General features: G+C 43.8%; 1 protein-coding gene across 7 annotated transcripts in view; it reads right to left on the bottom strand.

Moving 5' to 3' along the window:
- pbx3b (pre-B-cell leukemia homeobox 3b) overlaps window positions 1-22,365 on the bottom strand; it is a gene marked incomplete at both ends in the record, with an annotated part of 55,225 nt that overhangs the window by 1,085 nt on the left and 31,775 nt on the right. Inside the window, 7 exons of one of the 7 annotated variants that reach the window (XM_079161382.1) lie at window positions 594-683; window positions 1,533-1,645; window positions 2,781-2,946; window positions 6,821-6,850; window positions 7,664-7,799; window positions 8,854-9,044; window positions 10,036-10,277. In XM_079161382.1, the coding sequence (XP_079017508.1) occupies window positions 594-683; window positions 1,533-1,645; window positions 2,781-2,946; window positions 6,821-6,850; window positions 7,664-7,799; window positions 8,854-9,044; window positions 10,036-10,277 (968 nt within the window). Of the gene's footprint in view, window positions 1-593; window positions 684-1,532; window positions 1,646-2,112; window positions 2,191-2,780; window positions 2,947-6,820; window positions 6,851-7,642; window positions 7,800-8,853; window positions 9,045-10,035; window positions 10,305-22,365 lie in introns of those variants that run through there. The other 6 variants (XM_079161386.1, XM_079161383.1, XM_079161384.1 and 3 more) reach the window with 6 other exon arrangements.

Below are 22,365 nucleotides of genomic sequence, written 5' to 3'. Positions count from 1 at the left end.
TACTGAGGTTCTGTTATAGTGCAGAGAGAGAGAGAGAGAGCTGTCTGATAATATTGCTCTCTCTTTTCCCTTTTCTCTTCATCCTCCCTCATCAACGAAATTAATCTTTACTCTGATGGCCTCAGATTGTGAGCTGCTTTACAAAAAGGAGTCATATCAAACCTCATCAAGGAAGATGGAATTCATGTCTGGAAAAGGCTGCGGGGGATCACATGATCGTATTTTATCATGAAGATAAGGCTATGGAAAATACTGCGAAGCATTTAAAAACAGCTAAATGCAACAGATACCGTGTGGAGAAAAAAAAAAAGTACCTTTTTTCCATCTCATTTTTGGTTTGAGTCACACAAAGTATTAAAAGACGTTTATTAAAGTAAAGCTGAAGATTGCTCTGTAATGTGATTTTTTAAAGGCAACTTTTATTCATATCAGGTAACAAAGTGACAAGATGCTATGTCTGCTATGGGAAAACACATGCAAGGTTATGTCTCTCTGTATCTGCCATGTGTGTAGTAGAATATAATATACATTCATTAGCAATAATTTAAATATAACCGTGCAGCAGATATGGAACCGTTAAAAGCTTTACTTACAGTTAACCCATGTGGACTATACATTGTGTTCCTCCCAAGAGCATCATTGTATCCTTCCGTCTGACTGATAACATGGCGCAGGGTATCCACCTGAGGGGACAGACAAGGTGGACAAGCTGCTCAACTCAGTGTCTCAAAGCAGGTCAACACTAACTGTAAACATGCTCAGTGAAGCAACAGATACTGACTAGTGTGAAATCACAAAGGGAATCCTGAGACAGCACATTTGTAACGCAGCTAATAGATTTTCTAATGAAACAACAAGGGCAGACTGACATTACTAGCATGCTCAAATCTATTACATTTTCTATACTGGCTATGGAATAATAAACAAAAGCGTTCACGACAATCATATAACAAATACACTATGTATGTTTTAACTTTTATTTTTTACTTTAATCATGAATAAGCATAGCATTTCTTTTTTTTTTTTTTTTTTTTTACACGTGTGTCATTTGTGCAGCTGCGTTAAACTTACAGAATGGAAGACATCAACAACAAACAATAACAAGATGAGACAGGAAGATAGCAATATAGAATACAGGAAAAAAGGGGGAAAACACAGTACCAAAAACCCAATACCAACCCAAGAGTTCAAGTCAAAGCCAAATGCATTCACAAAATGTTTTACTTAAGGTGTTTGGAATAGTAACCAGGAAATTGCTTTGCGGTATGATAGCAGTGGGGTGGGATCATATTTTGGCTGCCAAAATATTCCATCCAAAGCGAAATAGTCAGTAAACACTTTAGTCAATCTGAGGTTATAGAAGGCCTCGCCGTGGTAATTTGAACTGCTGTATGAGCAGCGTGTTTTTTTCTTATTTTCTATTTTCGGCTTAATGTGCTTCAGACTGCACTGTGGATGGCTCAGTACACAGGCAAGACAAGGACAGCTCTCTGCACTGGTAGTCAGCAACTGTCCCCGATTGTTGATCCTACCTGTGACTGTACATTGGCTCCGACTTGTGCCCCTTGGTAAGAATCCCCATTCAGACTCTGCATGCTCAAGAACATGTCCCCAGAGTTTGGGAGGTTAAAAGAACCTGAAGAACCTGGAAAGGGAGGATGTAAGTAGCTGAATACACGAGAAGGCTATAAAGGGAAAACACAGACACGCACACGCACAAACAATGCAGACGCACACACACACACCACGCACGTGTCTGCATACACAGACCCGACTCAAGCAGACAGATACACTGAAGAAAGACTCCCATAAAGCAGGCAACTACGAGGTGAAGGAGAGAAAGGAAGGGAAGCAAAGAAACAAACAGAAGAGGACGATATGCAGAAGGACTGAAGAGGATCTTTTTTTTTTCTTTTACAAGTGCAGTAGACTCAAATGAAATGAAAATCACATAACACAAGGGGAAAGGGGGGGGGGGGGGGCAGTTCTATATGTGGTTGGTCGCTTAAGCTCCCAATTGTTCCACATCACCTACTTCCAATCTAATGTTGGCAGGGAGGTATCACATGGCAAATGACAAGGACAATAAGAAGCTTATGAAAAGACCAGTACCAGTAAACATGTTGGTTAAAAGAGTGTTTTTGCTCTCTGCAGAATCCAGCTGAAACTCTTCATCTTTCATCTGGAATCCTGGGTGCAAGAAAAAGGGACCACTTCATAAGCTTACCACATCCCGACGCAGGTCAACCTAGTCCAAACTCAGCATGACATTACTCATTAAACTGGACTAAACATACCCTCCTTTTAGGCTTCCTCTTTTGATATGACATGCATATAATGCCATTTTCATATAATACTATTACTGTAGGGTACAATGCTCCCAGCAATGATGTGTCATTTTATTTAGCACAAAAAACAGCACTACCATTCAGTGGCACTACATACATTACAAATGACAGATAGTTGACAGAAAGTCAAGGGAAAACAAATCCCACTGGCAGGCATCCTTCTGAATTCTTGTTTTTTTTTTTTTTTTTTACTTTGCCAAAAATACATGTGTTCTCGGTTCACAAGTCAGGAACGCTCTCTTTATGCATGAGTTTGCTTGGCATCAACTGTCTTATAGACAGGAGACACTGTGATCCCCAAGCTGGGAGCAGAGCCTGTCACTCTTGCCTGTGTGAATCGTGCATGAGAGAGTAAGGCAGGTAGGCAGCAGGTTAAGGGCTGAGATAGAGGGCAGATATTTTGTTTTTTTGTCTATATGCAGGAGTGCCTACCAGAGTTAGGTGTGGTAGGGGAGTTGGCCTGGCTGTTCTGCACTGCAGTGGCTGCAGCGTGTGCTGCATTTACAGCAGTTTTGGCGGCATACAGGTTGGCTTCTTCCTGAAACTTGCCGATATTTTTCTTGTACCGGATCCTTTTGTTGCCAAACCAGTTGGATACCTGTGTGGTAGAGCAGAAGAAGGAGGAGCAGAGGAGTCAGACGTCAAGCAGCCACGACACCGTGCACTGAGCAGTGTGATTGTTTCAAGATGTCATGTTTGGGTCCATCAAGTACCCAATTCCCAGCCCCTGCAGTAATGTCCGCCGGGTACACAAGCTAATTAAGCCATAATCAGGAGCCACTTGTGTCTTCTCATGGATGGGAGCATGACATGCTCTCAGTTCTGTCTCCTGACAGAACTAAAACACAAGGGGCTCCTATTGCACAGACGCTTAAGTAAATGTATTATATACATATATTTATTTATTTCTCATATCAGGGATGACGTGATACAAATCCTAACATTTCTCTCCATAAAACATATAAATGTTCATATTTTACCCTCTAAAGAATGCTCACTGATTCCAGATCAGTGAGTCTAGGTGAGTGACACCTTATGCAAACAACTCCAATTAGTCAATTTAAGTGATTCAATATTATAGGGCAAAGTAATATAAAGCAGCACGTCAAATTTCACAATAACAGAAAAAAGTTAAATGTACATCTGTGTTAAAAATTAGCATTAAAGCATGCATAGCACCTTATAATCTAATAAACAATCTGCTTTAATTAATGGCTGGCCTGTGTAGCTGTATGTAAGTGCTTTCATTTTTTTTTTTTAAATAACAAAACATTAAAACAGCAATGAAACCCTTGTTTTTTTTATGTGTGTGTGTGTGTGTGTGTGTGTTTGTGTGTACATGCATGCTCAGTGATCCTGAAAGCAACTTCTGCTTGTAATCATCAAAAACAAGAGTTAAGAGGTGAAGACCTGCAGACATGTGAAGCAGTAAACACAGACTATCGGGTCAGTCAGTGTTAATTGATGTGTTAAAGAAGAGAGAAATATTTTACCGAAGTAAAATGTAACTTTGAAGGCAGGAGGAAGCATTGACTTCAAATGAATGTCTGAAATGCAAATTTTGTTGAATCAGTCAGACGCTGAGAAGTTGTATGAGGGGTGAACCGTATGTGTGAATGCTGGCTCTGCAGTAACAGTGGAATAATAATGACATGATGCTTGTTTTTAATGGTTCTATAAATTAGAGTGTCTTGTCGCTGGGCTGCTGCCCCCCCCCTTTCAGGCCCTGCAGCCCACGGCTGGACCAGCCAAAGAGCAGCTGCCCCTAATGACGCTTTATTTAATTTCCACCCATGTGCTTAAATTTTAATATCCCCAGCAGCCCGCCAATGCTGTGGTGTAAAAAACTGACTGGATTTGCAGGACATCAGATCATTTCTATCCTGCATGTCTCTGTGCTCTAAATCTTTAATATCTAGGCAATTAAAATTAATGACCATTCAGACGAGGCCCACTGTTGGCAGGGTTTCCTTGACATCAATTGTTTGATGGGTTTACCTAGAGGTTAAACTAACAAGCAAGGTTTAATTGGAAGCAATGAAAGCCCTGGCCATCATCCTTTTTACTTAACCTGCTTATAGTGGATTGTAGAGCCAAAGACAATGCAATATTCTCGCTCTTTTAGACAGCTCACAAAGTGCCTACAAACCCCCGGAAATCATAAAGAAATGTTTTCTAAAGCTCATCCGTCTGTTTAATTTAACAAAATGTTCATGCAAACAGTGTATTAAACAGAACTACATACAATAAAATGTCAGATGGGGTGTTTTTACAAGAAGACGTATTTGTATCAATAAGTCTGAACGTTGACAGTGGTAGATAGACACTAGTATACTTTTCTAACCAAACATGGCAGTGATACATGCTAATACTACAGTTTTATATTCAAATTTGACAATTGTAAAAGTTAAATACAGTTGAAAAATAAACTGCTCTTGTCCTTTACTATGAAATGTGTTATGACTGTATTCTGCCACTATATGGTGTTACAAGCCTGAGACTTCTCTCCCTCTGGACGCTACAGCAGCCTCCTGAGCTCGAGCACATTTCTCTCCTGCCCACTGAACTCTGGCTTCAGTGATTCTCGGGTTCAGCTAAATATTGAACAAATGCACGGCACTGTAAGGTGTGGAGCACAACCCAATCTACAGAACTAATTCCCTTTTATCTTGTGGCAGGCCATGCATTCAATTGACTCCTATGTGTGGTGAGAGCCAGGTTGTGAGATTGAATTACCTGACATCAGCAGCCTCAAAGGCAGCGATTGTATAATGACCATGCAGGCTCCTTGCAAGAACACGATACCGCTGCCTTCATTGCTGCCCACTAGAGAGGCCGTGGAGCTGTGGTTAATAATTCAAACTATTTCACCCTATTTCAGGTCAATGCTCCTCGTAAGTCAATGTAATGCAATGCACAATCTGTCTATGATCTCAATATATCTGAGATTACAATGCCTGAAGCTTTAAAATACAAATACAAAAGGTGGTCTCACTTGCTGTGATACCATCAATTATACAAGCCACATTAATAATGAATAAGAGCTCAAGTCTCAGCTTTCTCTGAATTCACTACGATCTGAAATATTGAAACGCGTCACTCAGAAGAAAAATGGAAGCAATGTAAAGGAGTCTCTGCACAGGAATCTGGCTTGAATGTTGAACCATTCGCACACATTATCTCATATATGACCTCCGTAAACCCTGACACAAACCACAGGCATCCAATCCCACGCCTTCATTCAGGAGCCCAGCTCCGCTCATGCAGCGTGACAGAGGGAATAAGACGGCATCCTGTCCTTACTGAGCCACTTGGGTAATCGTAGCAATGCTCATTGTACTTTCAGGGTTCAATATTAAACAAATCAGACACATTGGCATTTCTTTGTTTTGTTCAAGGTTATCATCGCAGCATTTAGGTAGAACTAAGACACTGGATGTGAGCTGCATAGATCTCCTGAGGTAAAGAGGCTTTTTAAATGATCCCTGCTGAAATGATGCAGGGTGTTTCGTCAGCGATGATGAATCAAGCAAAGCCGCGGACTGATATTGGCATACCATTCACGACGGATGGTTTTTACTTAATGAGCTGCTTGTGCAATCAACAAAGCCCGCAAAAAAAAAGTATTTTGTGGGTGTTTGAAAAATGACTTATCCGAGCCCTCAGAATGGCCCCGGCGAGCGGTTTGCGACTCTGAAAGGCCAGGGCACGGTGAGGGATAACACACTTACGGCGCACTCGGCTTCATGTCGAGCCTCCGACTTTGTTACTCACTTAAAATGAGCCAAAGCACTAAGAATAAGTCAATAAGAATGTCTGCCGTGGCCTCCGCCGGTCGAGGAGTACGCCACTAATGGGGCCTGAGATGAGTTCAAGTGAATTTTTAAAAGCCCTCTAATTTCTGCATACACTGATTTGTTCTCATGGGAACTGGAACGGTGGCCTGTTTTTGCGAGGCACTCGAAAAAAAAACAGAGTGGAGCTCCATTTGTGAGGGTCGGTGGCCATTTCTTTAACCGCTATAAAGCACACAGCGATCACGGGGCGGGCGGGCGGGGGGGGGGAATAATCTCAGAGCGCAGTTTGAAAACATTTAGTCGACGCTCTACAACAAACAAAAAAAAAAGAAAGAAATAATGTGGTAAACAATAGCCAAAAAGTAAAGTTGTATGTGACACATTTGTACACACATAATATGGTGAGAACATGGGTGTAGCTTAAAAAATATGAATCAATCAAAAGGACTTTGTGTTCTTGTGTGACTTGAAGGTGGGATGTAAATGCTACTTATCCACTCTTTAAAAAAATGTCAATTCAAACTTTAAATACTGTTATTCATGATAACATTAGCATTGATCCAGCAGTGTGAGGGAGGGAGGTTCTGTGCAGTGGAAAACTGTGAGGCTATCACATACATAAACAAAAGAGTTACAAAAAATGAAAAGAGTGGATCAGGAGAAGTTATGACATACCTGTGATACTGTGATGGTGCTTCCCACCCCCTGAAGGCAAAAAAGAATGGGCTTTTACAGTATCTGACTCTTCATGACTACACTCAATAAACCCCTCAACACCCCCTCCCCACACAGAAAAAAACACCGCAGATTATTGTATAGATTCATGTTTCTGTGATATAGTGTCTCATGAGGACAACCATAGAACAATAGAGTATCAAAAAAATCTAGATAGTAGTCACAATCATAGCAGAAAAAAAAGGAGAGCACAGGATAATAATACTCTGGATGTGGGGGTTAGGTGTGAGAGATATCGCCTTCAGGTTTACCCAACAAGGAGGCTCTACTGTATATAAAGGGGGGGGGGGGGGGAAGTCTAAAATATAACTGTGAATTAGCAGAGTCCTGCAAGGTCACTTGAACAGCAAAACATACAAATAAATAGCCAGTATCGTCTAGTGTTTTGAAGCACCGGACTTTAACTGCTTTTCTTAACGTAATGGATGATGCCATTTTTCTTCCCAGCTTATGACCAGAGCGACTGACCAGGCAACAGAGAGAGCACACATGGTGGATGGGAATGAGAGGGGGAAATGGCAGGGGACCCAGCGTTGGGGCGGCTAAGGAAGGACAGCATAGTGCTTTGATTGAGGCCAAGATGATATAGGCCTTCCCTCCCTGTGGCCCTGCTCTGACTGACTGGGACCAGCCTTGACTGAAGCATCATTAGGCAGCCACAATGTCAAGGTTAGCTGAGGACATTGTGTCTTGGTGGTGTGACCTACGGTAACTATCCCTCAAGGCTTTAGCCTGTCCCCCCCCTGATTGCCAACCAGCTACTGTTCGAGGAGCATTACCCACCTGGGAAACTGTGATGCTGCACTTCTTCGCCAGCTCCTCCTTAGCCTCCTCACTTGGATACGGGTTGCTGAGGTGCGAGTAGAAGTATTCGTTCAAAATTTCCGTCGCCTGCTTGCTGAAGTTTCTCCTTTTCCGCCTGAGTGGGGAGCAGAATGAGAGAAAGGCCGAGCGCGCCTATTAGCGGGACCAGCATTAACTCATCCACTTGGACTGCACAAATTGCACAATCAATCTCACACATAAACGGTGAAAATAATGAGGAATGGGCTCTAAGGGCCCTCAGGAGCAGAATATCGTGTCCCGCTCCAAGAGGCTCGTCAACACGCAGAAGAACAGACTCCGACCAATAGACTGACAAGCCCATACACACACACACACACACACACACACACACACACACGCACAGTCACAAAACACATACAATGTTTAATTTGGTCTGTTGGTCTGAAATCTCCAGTCCAAGCGTGTAATGTGTAGAGTTTAGTGCAGCGGATGGGTGGGCTTTGTGATGGAGCGCAAAGCCCAGTCGGAGTGCATCTCGGTACATTATAGAAATCATGGCATGCACAGTTGAGCATTGCTCCTGAAGTGCCACAGCCCCAGGGATCTCCAGTAGAAACAAGCAAACTCTAACTAGATCTGGGTCCCCTTCCCTCCCAAGGGCACTACTTATCATGTTGTTGAGCATTTGCTTATTTTGCCTTGTTTACTAGCGCTTCACCAAGGCAGTGGGCAAGCAAATGTGCTTCCACTTGGCTTGTTTGGCCCAAACTTGTGCCGCTCTCTGCAGAGCGCCCACGCTGCACCACACTGTGAGTGATTAGAGCTAATCCACAACACCTGCTGATGACCTCCTCTCCATCCATTACACATGACTCGCCCCCCCCCCCCCCCCCCCCCCATTTCATTTTGTCCTAACTGTTCTCAGGTGTGGGGTCGTGATTGTCTTGAAAATGGATAATGCATGGAACATGGACATAATTAAAATCATGCATCTCTGCAGTGCTCACACTGTGTGCTGTGCCAGAAAAGTCAGAGGAGAAACAAACTTCTGACCTGCACACAGTCTAAAACTGACCTTATATGGGTCATACGGATGCAATAAAAGTTTCTGGATACAAAATACACACACACACACACACACACACACATCTAAAAATATGTACAACAACACTACACAATCCACTGACCTGGCATCAAGGAATCTGGAGCGCAGGATCATGACAGCCTCACAGGTGCTCTGTTTCAGTTGCATCTGGATGGAGCTGAATTTACGGTGGATGATTCCCACCATGCGCTCAATCTCTTTGGGGGAGATGGGCCGCGTGCGAGACTGTTCCCTCAGCAGGTTCATCACATGGGTAGTGAATTCGTTGCATGCCTGCCAAGTGACAGAGAGACAGAAAGTGCAGCCAAGAGTTCCGTAAATGTCCCACGTCACAGCAGTGAACTTACACAAAGCTCTTTGACGGATATTCCAAAGTTGTGTACATTTTGCATATCTGAATTATTATTTTTTTTACATGCAAGCTCTTTTTGTTAAAAGCTCAAAAAGACAGTGCGGCATTTGTGTATTACTTTAATGACATAATAGGTGAAGTCATCTTTGAATATAAATGCAGATTTGCAATTTGGCTTGGCCCTAATGCAGAGCGAATTCAAACAGCTTTTCGTTAAACCAGTAGTTCATACATGATTAATTAGAATAACTCATTTACGTAGTGCACACTTTAGCTCATTACTCTGAGCAAAATTCGTTAAGTATTTACATTTAGATAATTAAAACCTGGAAACACCCTTAAGAAAGATGCATTTACTCCAGGCGAAGTGTTGTGTGCCCCCGCGTACCCACCTCCTCTCTCAGAGAGCACGGAGTAAATTAGTCTAATTTACCTCACTGGCTTGCTGAGGCATCACTATTACACCTTCTATTTTCGCCCATAATGCCTGTGTTTAATGGCGGGCTCAAAGTGCTAGGTGAAGGAGCTGATCATACTTTCATTTAACACAGATGACTAAGGCTCTCCTTTGGATCTCTATAATCAGCTACAACACAGTGAATGAAATTGCTATTTTTTCCCCTAACTGATAACACATTCTCCCCATCGAGCATGTTATTCCCTGCTTTTTTTCTTGGAAATGGAAGGAATAAGCTGTGAACTCATTAGGTCTATTTGATGTTAAATAGCTGGTGGGAGTCACATGGTTATTTAAACCTTTTCAATAGTTAAAAAAAAAGCACATTGAAGTTAGTCTCATTTTCTCGGAGGTAGTACATGGAGCTGTGTGGTTTTTTTTAAGCCAAAAAAAAGAAAAGAATCCTAGAGCTGTTCTTGGGACATTTTAACCTAAGGATTACAAAGTCTCCTAACCTGTTCGTATTTCTCCAGCTCCGTGTGGTAGATCTGTCTGATCTGGGTGAGTTTGGCTCTATAGTCGGAATGTTCAATGGAGTTGTCGGCCGCCCCTCCGGAGGCCGCGGCTGCAGCTGCGGCGGCGGCGGATCCGCCACCTTTCTCTGGTCCTGCCACGCCCTCTGCCAGCAGCATGTTGTCCAAACGCATGAGCTGGGGGTCTGGGGGGTCCTCCTCCTGGGAACCACGGATGCTGAGACCTGTAGCAAAACACACAAACAGGAACGCTGGGTCAACTAACGTCATCCAGGGACGGTAACACGGGAACAATGAGAAATAAAACTCATAAAATAGGCCCAAACTGAATTGTTAAGAGCAATTAAAAGCATTATGTCTGCGTAGTCTGCTTCAGTATAGTGTGATGTTTCCCCTGCAGGTATGAACTGGGTGCCTGTTGTGTGTGTGTGTGCTGCGTTCCTGTCGCCCATGTCTACTATGCCTGTTCTCTTTTATTTACACACTGCGCTGCACACTGTGTGTACGGGAAGGCTGACATGACAGCAACATCCATAAACTGACAAATGCTCAATGGTGAAGTGGCACTTCTACACTGCGAAAGGATGCTAAACAGAAAACTATACCTCTAGTGAGTGTCTCTGTCTTTGACACAGCGAATGCTGGGAACTCCAAAAAGTAACCTCATTTCTATTTGCTTATACGGTTTGAATCATGTATAATTTTACTATCCTGATTTTGCAATATTCTAAGAAGCAATAAAAATGTGCTGGTGAAGTAAAAATCTACATACAGCAAAATGAGCGTGGAGCCAATTTTATGTAAAGTGCTCATTCATGAATTCTGTCTTCGCTCTCAGACCCTGCTGCTTATTTCCTCTGGTTTTCTGTCTCGCCGGTCTGTCAGCAAGTCGTAATCACCCAGCAGATAGCATACATGCTCACCTTGATGCATTGGCAATGCACCCACAATGCCAGGCTTCACAGAGAATAAACAAACAAAAGAACACTGCGGGTCAGAATTACAACGAAAACAAGCTCGGGCAATCCACTCTAATAAGTGGATACAAATGTGGCTCAATGGGCAGTAAATACTGAGTGGCTACTCGAACGTTATGATTACCAGAGTTGTTTCAATTCAATAATCCCTGCCGCAATTCAAGGATTTTCAACAGCTCATTACAGCTTCATTAAGATATGGCCAGCCACTGGATTCTAAATAAGGAGATTAGTGGCTCTATTGTGTCAGCCAGTAGGCATGCAATCAGAGGAGCCCTTTAACCACGCTTTGACTGACTGACCCTGCACGCCGGCCACAGGAGGAAATACTAGAAAGAAAAATCCTTTCTTCTCTCTTATAAACACATTCCTGAATAAAAAAACAAACAAATTAGGAAACGTATCATATTTTAGCGACTCCTCCTGGTGTTTTCATCTCTGCTGGTGTTTTGCTCGACTGCAGTGCCACAGAAAAACAAATTTGCCTCTATTTATGGATCGGCTGGCTTCGAGTCTTTTAGGTGTAATGGTGTGAGAGGAGTGGATGAATGTGGCTATTTGTGTTGGAGACATTGAGATGCTGGACAAGGCTCCATCAGGCTTGCAGAGCCAAGCCATCCATGTGGACAATATGCCGCTGCTCCACTAACCCTCATCCACATCACGGTGCATCTGCGCAACTCCACCCAAAGCTCTCGTTCTGGACGGGCTCGACTGTTTCTTTTCCAGTTTGTGCAGCATGAAAACAACATGGCACATGATTCAAATGTTGACCGACCAGGTGCCGGGCTACATATCTCAACATGCTCTAATAGCTGGTGGTTTGTCTGCCATTACAGTTCATATTTCCCTAATTCAGTATTTCCTCCCAGTCTCGGATTCAACTGAAGTTCAGCGGGCTGCACTTTCCTTTGTGCTGCGGGTGGTGGTAAGTAGGTAGGCATGTTTTTCATGTCAGGTATATTAAATATAACTCTGGGACACAGCGTACATTTCCCCACCAAACCCAGTTGTCACTTTCACTCCACTCACTCTATATCCAGGGGAAATGCAGCTGAGGGAATTTACAGGGCTTTTCAGCTAAATGGGCATAAATCACTGGTTTCATTCAAACTAAATAATCACAGGCCATAAAGAGCTACTAGTCTCTTACCATATATTACCTCAAAGTTCCAGTGTGCAATAATGTGGCCATTCACGGTGAAGGAAAAACAGAGCGAGACATTAGAAAGTGACATGTAATCCTGTTAGTCCACTGACATGCGGAGTGGCTGTGACATTTTTATCATACATGTCCATTTCTATTTGGGAAATCAACGGGATAAAAATGATTACTGTGCTGCCCCGAGAAGCAGACGGCCCTGCAGGAGTCCACCAGGGTGCGTTTGTGCCACAGCAGCTGCAGCTGGCCATTCATAACTCACGTGTTGGGAGGGATGATGCGTCTGTCATAAATATAAAACAAATTTGAAAAATAAGAAAACATAGCCTACAGAAAAACTATTTAAAAAACAGGCGCAATGTATCTCTGTCTCGCTGTGCACCTTTTGTTGAATGGGCTAAAGATTGTGGATTCAACTGTCTAAGCTCGGCACCATCACACGACTTCCACAAAATAGGCTCAAGCGAGATAATATCTTTAATTTGCTGTGTGGTTGACAAATCTGTATGGTAACTTGCAAAGCCACAGTCACATTCTAGCACCCGCAATGCTGCTCGCCTGCTCAAATCTTTATCCTGTTTTTGTCTGATGATATGGGTATTAAAACAAGTTTGGGCACCAGAGTTTAGCTCTAATCCACCTCCACAGTCAAAGTGGGATTAATCTCAGTGCAAAGAGAAAGTGCTGGAGTCGTGTCACCTTGGTAAAGCCCGCGAGCAATTGGAACTTAAGAATGAAAAATCTATATGTGGTGTGGTTATTTCACACAACTCTGATGATGCTGGCTCACTTAATTACCAGAACGAATTTAATGATGTAAAAGAAAAGACAAAAAAAAAAATCTGAAATTGTTATAATAATGTAACATGTCCTTAATCTGCCTCATTTGTCATTCAACAATACAGGTGGAGTAGCTGGGGGAAAAGCACTTGCCTATATGATTGTTCCTCATTTCTCCTCTGTGGGTGAGACAAAAAGAGACACTGTGATTAATCCATCCCTATCAGTCAGGGGTGGTTCTCCTTTTCATTTTTTACAGGTTTCACCGTCCGTATCAGATCCCAGGAAGTAACAAATTTGACAGATAAAGACAATGCAGCCCCTTTCTCTCACACACTCTCCCCTGTTCTCTGTTTATAATCATTTCCGGTTCTGGGCTGTTGTCTCGTACATCATTCCCTGCTTGAAGCCCTGACAGTGATCTGAGCACTGCCTCGGGCCGCTCTCTCCTTTCCTCCCACCTCTTTCCCCCCCTGTGCCCTCTTTTATTCTGTGGGCTTAGCTGACCTTTGGCCCGCTGCTTGTTTACTCTCATCACTGAAGTGTGAGCAGGAGAGCCATAAAGGCAGAGCCCTGCTGGGTTAATGTGGCCTGCTGAAGAGAGAAGGGGTGGCTCTGAGCTCCTCCACCTCATTCTGCTGCACTGAATGCACTGTCAGATGCCAGACAATACCCTACAAGAGCAGCGCTTCTTGCAGATAAAGCCAGAGATTTGTCTTTTGTCATTTTTGTTTTGTTTTTTGTTGTTGTTGCAGTTTCTCAATGCTAAAATGTTGCTGGTTGCAGAAATATGCATTGCAGTGAAGTGGCCCTGCCTGTGTGTTTAACCGTGTTTGACGATACACACACAGAGTCTCCGTTACTTCCACCACTGTTTCTAAAACATCATGTTCATTACAAGTAACCCTAACCTCCTGCAGCGCCTCTCCTACCCAGCACCTCCAGTGAACAGCTCTGGCCACGTATCGACACTCTGTTCATCTAATTGCATTGATCCGCAAAGGTCTCCCAAAGCTAACTAATCGAAACAGAATTTATTTTCTGCCAATATTTGCAAAGGTCATCTCTCTTAAAGCCGAGGAGTAGACGCTGTGAGCAGAGAGGCGGCTCGGAGGAAGGAGGAGGAGGACCGTGGCATCTAGCCTGTTACTGAGGCTCGTCCAAGGTGAGCTTTAACTCCGACTTGGCACTCAGGATCCAAGGCTTCTAATCCAGTGTGTTATTAAAACGCGCTGCCAAAGCAACACACTGGAGACTACAGAGGGCTTAGAGTATCCATTTCACAAAGAGGCCAGTGTCACTACAGCCGCGTTCCACATCTCCTTTGACTTCATATCATCTCCTTTGTCGTGGCGCCTGGATCAGTGACTTTCAGCTCCAGAAGTGGGGCGCTGGATCAAATTACCATTGAAGATCTTTTGTTCTGACAAATGAAACATAAGGATCCGCTTTCATTGATGTTCTTAAAGCCTTTTTTAAGCTTGGCCTACATCCACATGGCACAAAGAATCTGAGAGAATGCCTGGGGGCTCTCTCTAGCATGTACAGTAATTAACATGCCATTAACACATTAATACACATTAACTATTCCCAATGTTAATGGCAGAGTAATTACCATACCTGATACCGCACTGTGGGGAAGCCGAGGCGCATTTGCCACTTTGTGCTTCACTTTCTTTGTTGAGTGAGCTGCAAAGAAGTAGTTGGGAGGATGGCTCATTCTGCTTTCCTCTGAAAATATCAGTGGCCGTGTCATTGAAGAGTGGCCTGTCGAGCCCCGAAAGTGCCTTTACACGCATAATGTAGCTGTTCTGATTCCAGAAAAAAAAAACACACCTGAAAGGTAGAAAATTCTCATTGAAAATAATGAAGGATTGTCTGTAGAGGTGAGGCCGAAATACTGGAGGGTACAGAGCATCTGGTGATTAAATGCAGAGTAAAAGGAGGCAGGGAATGGGCCCTAAACTGGGGAATCCCTGTCTAGAATGATGATGTATTTCCTCCCAGTGTGGTGAGTGATAAGCTAATCAGCCGCGCTGACAGTGAAGTGTTACAGCCCCTCAGTGCTAGGTCAAGACTTCTCCCATCATACACCACCAGCACACACTAAACAGACAGCGCGTGGAGGTGGGGAGTGGCTCTGGTCAGTAAAAGAAGATCTCTTTCAGTTCAGGTAGCCTTTGTCCCATGATGATGATGAGACCCCCCCCCCCCCCTCCATAAGAAGAGGCTGTGACAGTGGGGGGAAGGAGGACGACTAAAAGACACGCAGGGAGAGGGGTTGGGCGAAGGGGGGGTGGGAAAAGACATCCCAAACAAACATCTTGAAGACATTTTGCCAAGCACACCAAAATTAATCACTGTCCCACGGTGGCACTGACATTTGTGGGAAGTGACACACAACATGACAGACTAGAGGGAGAGGATGAAAGGAGAGTGAGGGAGGGAGGAGGGGTGGGAAGGGCTGGGTAAACAAGAGCCACTGTCACTCGCTGTGATCATGCATGCACGTGTGTGTGTGTGTGTGTGTGTGTGTGTGTGTGTGTGTGTGTGAGATGTGTGTTTTATATGTGGACGTGCGAGCGCCTGCTTTGTTTCCTGCCCTCTAAGACTCGATGTGGGCAAACGGCCAAGTGGTGTAGTGATGGCTGACCAGGCCTGGCGGTGGCGGCCGCACGCAGCGGTAGGGGAGACCGGCCAAATGAGTGGACAGGACCTCCGCTACAGATCAGCACACTGACTGACCCTACAGGACACATACAGCATGGGGCTCCAACATAGGGCTCGCATGGTTCACACGGTCCGCTAGTCACAGAATGAGCCGCAATCACTGAGACACTTGTGTGTTATTCAGGCAGACATCTCGGACGGACATAAAAGGAAAATACACTCGATAGGAGAGTCGAAGAATATTTTAATACCTGTGCTGCTGTCAGACTTGCCCCGTCTGAGACAGTTATTGTGTCTTGTGTTTCAATATTTCATTGTATCCCCCTATATTGTGTTAGCATGTTTCGCTTATTTCTTTTCCTCAGTTTCATTTTATATTTCATGTACTGATGGTCTTTAGCTGCTAGCCTCAATTTGCTGCAAAGGTAGGCTGATTTGTTATTCAGACCCCAAGCAAATAATGCAAATGTGGCACTGAAAGCCACTTATGAAATACCCAAAGGCAACTAATCACTCCTCCTCTCGTTCCAGCCTTTCTGCAGCCTCCTAATTAGAAGATGGAGATTGCATGAAACCAGGTCACACAGCAGGTCTTGTACACACCGATAACCAGGCAAATACGCGGGCAAAACTTCATCCAGACACCAAGCCAAGCATGCATTTTTTTAAAGGCTAGAGGTGAAAAAAATAATGCTACTCACGTTATTAATCCCATATATTTCACTGTATGCTCCCAACGAAAGGATTTAGGCTAGAAGCATTTTGTGTATGCGTTCTGTATTTGTGTGTCTCTGTGTGTGCCTGCAAATGTGTGTGTGTGTGTTTATATGTGTTCGTGTGCATACACTCATGTCTGCATGTGTGCGTGTGAAGGCTACATGCTCATATAAACAAAGAAACGACATTGGTAGCATACAGCCAACCATGATCTACTGCCAGAGAGATTATTCTTTGCAGTGGCATTTCTGCAAGAGAGTTGACAGTCCATCATTTAGATTTTGCAGTGTATCCACGAAAAGGCTGCATTGCCTGAAGCAGAAGGAGCTGCTCTTTACTTCAGTGTCTTTTATAGAAGAGAATTCAGCTCTGAATTGTAAAGCCAGAATCCTTTGCTAGCTGTGCTAGCGTGTAAGGATTCTGCTACGAGGCAACTGAGGTTACACTGGAATAAGACTGCTCTTGACGTGCCGATTCTCCGAGCGTATCTTGGTGAGGGCCGCGAAAGCTCACAAAAACACATCCACCTCCAGTGTCTCGGTGCTGTTTCTGCGAGCATCCCCAGTGCAGTGCAAGGAGTGGCTGTGCAGATCAGGTCCGGGCCAAACAACAGCTTGTGACAGAAGCAGGCCAAAGAGGATGTTGAGACACGCAGAGACTTAACAGGCAGCCGGCCTGCCATCCACTCTTTTTCAGCTCTCCTTATACTCAACACATCACTTCGGATCCATCGCGAGTGTTTTCTCAGAGAAACACGGCAAAAAATAGACTCTCCTATTACCATAAGAGAGGAGCGAAAATGACTGATTGCTGTAAGAAAGTCATCTCCCTCGTTTCATTTGACCAGCCGAATCGTTTTATTGTACACCTACGAATGATCCTCCACCTTTTTTTTGTTGTTGTTAGGTGCGATACCCCGCGAACAATGTAGCAAAAAAAAAAAGGTTATTTGGTGCTAATTATTCCCAGCATGTACTTTACACACCATTTAATGAGTTAGACTGGAGGCGTGGCCATCGGCTGTGACTTGCTCGCCCAGTTATCCAAGATGAACCGTGCAATCTCCCTCACGTCACCCCTGTCATGTGTACCAAGTCCCCCTCCGCATCCAATTCCCTGCTAGGGCTTCACTGGAGCAGAGACGAGGCGCCACTGAAGCAACACAACAGCTCCCGTAGCGTCTCTGCACACCGGCAAGGGAGGAGAGGGAAGAGGGGGTGGGGGTGTGGGGGGGTGTGGGGGGGGGGGGGGGGGCTGGGAGCTCACTCTCATAATTACAATAATTAACAGTTGCAGATTTAATTGGAAGGGAAGGCATTAACAGGAGGAACATTGTGGCGGCGCGTGCAGAGGGAACCTTTGCTGCGAGAAGCTTTTGTCTTCTCTCTACCTAATGGTGCCTTGGCTGCGGTCGGCGAGTGCTGACACGACACAACACAACCGGGCTGAGGGTTCAGACGGTGGGGCTTGTCAGGACTCAGACTGGAGGCAGATAATTAGGTGCCAGGTTAATGAGAGCACAGGCTCTTGATGGCATTTGGTTACTGTATGTGGGCAATTAATGACTTTGTTTTTGTGTTTTTTATTGCCCACTTGAGTGGAAAACATAATACATTATTCACCTCAGGCTTGTGCGAGTGGTGTTTGATGGAGTAGTGACTTTGGCTAAAGAATCTGTTCCATTCATCGTGGTGGTGCACCGTTTGTTCCAAACAATGCACTGTATGGAGTTGGCCAAATGAAATCCCATTTATGGCTACGGCGCTGTATGACCTTTTCAGAGTGTATTGCCTCATGTCAAGTACACATTGAAGTTGCAGGTCAGGCGCAGGACAATGTATCCACAAAAACTCACCAGAACAAAGAAACCGAACCCTGTGGCCATAAGTGTTCAGTTAATTCAGCGTATCACATTTCATAATGTATTTGTGAAATTCCATACTCCCCAGAAAAAGCCCTGCTTTCATTCGAGAGGATTTATTGGCAATGAATCCACTGAGAGGTCTTTAGACATCCTCTTCTCTGGTCCAACCACTCGACGCCTCCTATTTTGGAGTTAGTTGTGCTTTTGCCTGTGGTGGCCAATTAGAGTGCTATAAGATAAATGTGCACCAACAACTTTGATGTCCATCTTTTTAATAAGCTTTGCTTAAGATGACATCTGTGTGAAAGAGTTCAATATCTTCACAGTGGGAGAGAAAAGAGGTTTATTCTAAAATGAAATATCATCTAAATACTGCTGGAGGTTTAGGCTGGGTGGGGGGATCATGGTGTTGGCTGTGACTCTGGTGCTGGCATTCATTATCTTCCTCTGCAGTCGTGAAGATTAGTCAGCGAAAGAGGATTTTTAGAGCCTCCTAAAATCTATGCTTTTCCACAACTGGATCAGCTTCAGCATGAACAGATTTTCTTTTTTTTTTTTTAAACGCAGTATTCAAACATGCATGCTCGTCTTTTTTTTAAAATACACTTCTAAAATATAGAAAGCCATTTAATAAGCATGAATGCAAACACTTGCACTACCAAAGATGATTCAATGTTGGGAATATGAAGCAGTAATAGAAGAAAAGTACTGTGTAACAATATCTAAAATGGTGGGGTAATAAAATGGTGCATGAGTGTGTATGAATGCGAGAGAGAAAGAGAGGCGGAATGGGAGCATATATCTAACCAGGCCCGCGGACGTGCTCCTTTATCCGTGTGTGTAACTCAGTCAGGAATAATGTAAATGTCTGGAGAGTCTTAAGACTGAGCAGGCCTGTATAAAAGCACCCTGTTTCAGGCTAGTAAAACAAGTCAATAAATACAGCGGAGAAGCCGGTGCTGTCTGCTGCACTCTCCTGAATGAAAACAGAGGTGAACTGCTTATTTTCAGTCTGGCACCAGAGGTTGACAGCGGCATAATGGGCGCTCATACATTCTGACTATCACTCGTCACAAGCTATATCTGTCAACATTACACCCAAGTGCATTTTTGATGTAAAACAAGCGTTCCCTGGGAGGAGTATTTATGACTCCATGTGGTCAGCCGCTAAATGAACTTCGATGCTTCCTGCAGCGGGCGACTGACCGCATCGTGACGTTTTTTTTAAAAGACTTATCTTGCTCACACGATTCATCAGTTTGTCTTTCTGTTGTTGTTTCCTCACAGACAGACAGAACAAACACTAAGCCTCGGTAGGCCGGCACTAGGAGGCGGCTCGTTTTCCTGCCAGCGCTCCAAATGGGAAGCCGATGACACAGACTCACACAAAATGGAAACGCCATTAGGTAAGCAAACACTTTGCTGCGATTACTGCTACCTGATTACAGCGGGAAAGTGCAGCTGTGGTTCTCCTTTTTTTTTTCCCCCCACACTGTGTCAACACTTTGGGAAAGCAAATATTTCAGTGACGATCCTCCCCGCGCTTTAATCCATATGGTGCATTCTGTTTGTCACCACAAATGTTACACTCCCGGGATGGGTTTTGTCAGAGTAGGAAGAACTACTCTTATACAAGCGGTGGCTCACCTGCTACACAATGAAATACACAGAGGTCACACGCCGTATCACACCGGGGCCAGCGTCAATCCTTTATTAAATTACCTAGCTATCTTACTTTCCGTCACCACGCTGATACGAGGGTTATCTTTTTCATTTATGTAGCGGATTTTCAAGGGATTATGCATTAAAGATTAAGGGTGTGTATACCTAACACCTCAGCACAATAAAATGCAATATCCCAGACAAGCGCATGGCTGATGTGTGTAAGGCAAAAAGAGGTGCTATAAAACAAATCTTCAGCAGCCAGAACCAGACGGGGTTTATTCTCCTCAGACATTACAAGCTGTGACTATACAGAGTGTTTCAGCCCTAAAATACTGTGGTAAGCAATACAAATCCCTTGGACAAAATGAAATGTATTAAACATGTGGATTTCATAAATCTCCCTTTCGTCGGGTCTGGGTCAGAGGTATATTCACTGTAGAGCTCAGCAGGCACTTTTCCCCCCAGCATTGTTACTCTGAGTCGCAAGTGCTCCGAGTGGTTTCAAAATGAATGTCAGCAAAAGCTGCACGTGTATGGCAAACAGCAGCTCCTCGCAGTAAAACGGTTCAAATCACTTACCCCTGCTACTCTACAAGAGCGTTACAGAGGTGTAAGGATTCAAAGGTCTGCTGTAGAAATAGCACAGCTGGAAGAGTGAACTAGGATCTGCATTGTCGATGAAGAAATGCTCCAAGGATGAACAGTCCTGTATAGTTCGCTACAGTGCAGATAGTGTCAAAAAAAGGAAGAAGAAGAAGAAAAAAAAAAAAAAGCCATTGGATACCGAGCACAACACTGTTAAACACCCAACTGGGAAGCCTTTAACCTTGAGTAGCATACCAAAGGTAGAGGCAGCCCGGGGCTATGGGGGGGACTGGCTACCACAGCTCCCAGTGCCATGCTGTTCCACAGTGGGGGCCCAACATGGCCAGATTGCCAGAGAGGCCGGCAGAGGTGCTGCTACAGAGTTAGCAGGAGATGATAATTTATCTGCAGCAACATTCATTTAAGTTGCTCCATTATCTATTTGTTTTGTTTTCTACAATGATTCTTTTTTTGGTCACCTCGTTGAGGAGAAGGGTCGCCCGCGCTCACCTTGTGGGGTGTTGGGAGCATCTGTCGGCGGCTTGTTCACCAGACATTCGTGCTAATTATTTAGCGAGCGTGATGGATAATCTGTGATCATTAAAGATCAGAGGAGCTAAGAAAAGATTGGGAGTAATTATCGTTGCTCTGTGGTTCCCGCTAATAAGTGAAGGGCTTTGGAAAAGCAGTATGGATACACCAGGAAATGCTGTCTTTTAAATACTCTACCAACAGGCTGTGGTATTTTGATGTGCTTCAAACTAAAAGCTGGTAAACAAAGTATGAATGATGAATGAACGTTATACATAGCTCTGCCTCATGTGGGGGGCGTGGGAAAAAAAAGATGAATAAAGATGGAAGACAAATTAGTGTGTGAAAGGATATTCTTTCCCTCAAGCTCACGTTAGAGCTCAAGCAAAACAAATAATGAAGCCTACATCCTATGAGTCACTTCAATCCCATTGTATGATTCAATCACTTTTGTGACAGCTGACTATTACTTCATCATCGCATAAAGACAGATTAAAAAGTTGTCAAATTAAATATTAAAGAGGGTCTGCAGGCAACGGTGAATTTTAAAAGAAATAACACAGATTGGAGATGAAATGAGGCACCTATATGCATATTTTATGCCATGGGGAACGAATGCATATATTTTCCTCTAGGCCACCTACTTTGTAATAAAGAATAGCGAGTGTATAGATGTGGTAATGCAGCACGGCGGAAATGATATGAAAGAGAAATTGGTTTTACATAATGATGTCAAAAGGAATATGGCTCTGCATGGTCATGCGGAATAAAGATAAGATTCTCTTTCTCCGTGAGTGAATATTTCGTTAATGGTTTCTTCATTTCCTTAAAGAATAAAGAAGTCAGGCTCTGAATGAACCTTGAATGAGGTTTCTATTGAATGAAGTTAACATTTATCTTTCAATAGCAGAAGAGATCTGTTGAAAATACCCAAGTGTGGAGCAGAATACTGAACGTAAAAGCTTTGTCATCTGTTGAAATAAAGAGAAAGTGACAAGTGACAGTAATGCTATCACATTTTCAGCTGAAGGAAGGTTTGAAGAGGAGAACAAAGCGGTGAAATGCGACACGGAGAGGGTTAAATCTCCACGAAGAACAGAGAGGAAGGTGTATTTCACAAAGTCGGCATCGATTGGAGTAAACAATGACTGATCGATACACACATAAAAGGATCCTTCTAACAAAGACTCACATGTTGATTTCATATATCATATCTCCCAAACAGACACTGCACTGGGAATGTTTACTCAAGCCTGTTGAATTAGCAGCGGTGACCCTTTTTATGAACACGTTTTTTTTCCTTCTTCTTCTTCTCCCATTCAGCACAGATACACCCCTTGTGTCCATACACACTTACTCAT

The sequence above is a fragment of the Pholis gunnellus genome, assembly GCF_910591455.1.
Source record: "Pholis gunnellus genome assembly, chromosome: 6".
Lineage (NCBI taxonomy): Eukaryota > Metazoa > Chordata > Actinopteri > Perciformes > Pholidae > Pholis > Pholis gunnellus.
Note: the sequence above shows the minus strand (reverse complement) of the source record. Positions and strands in the feature narration are given on the sequence as shown.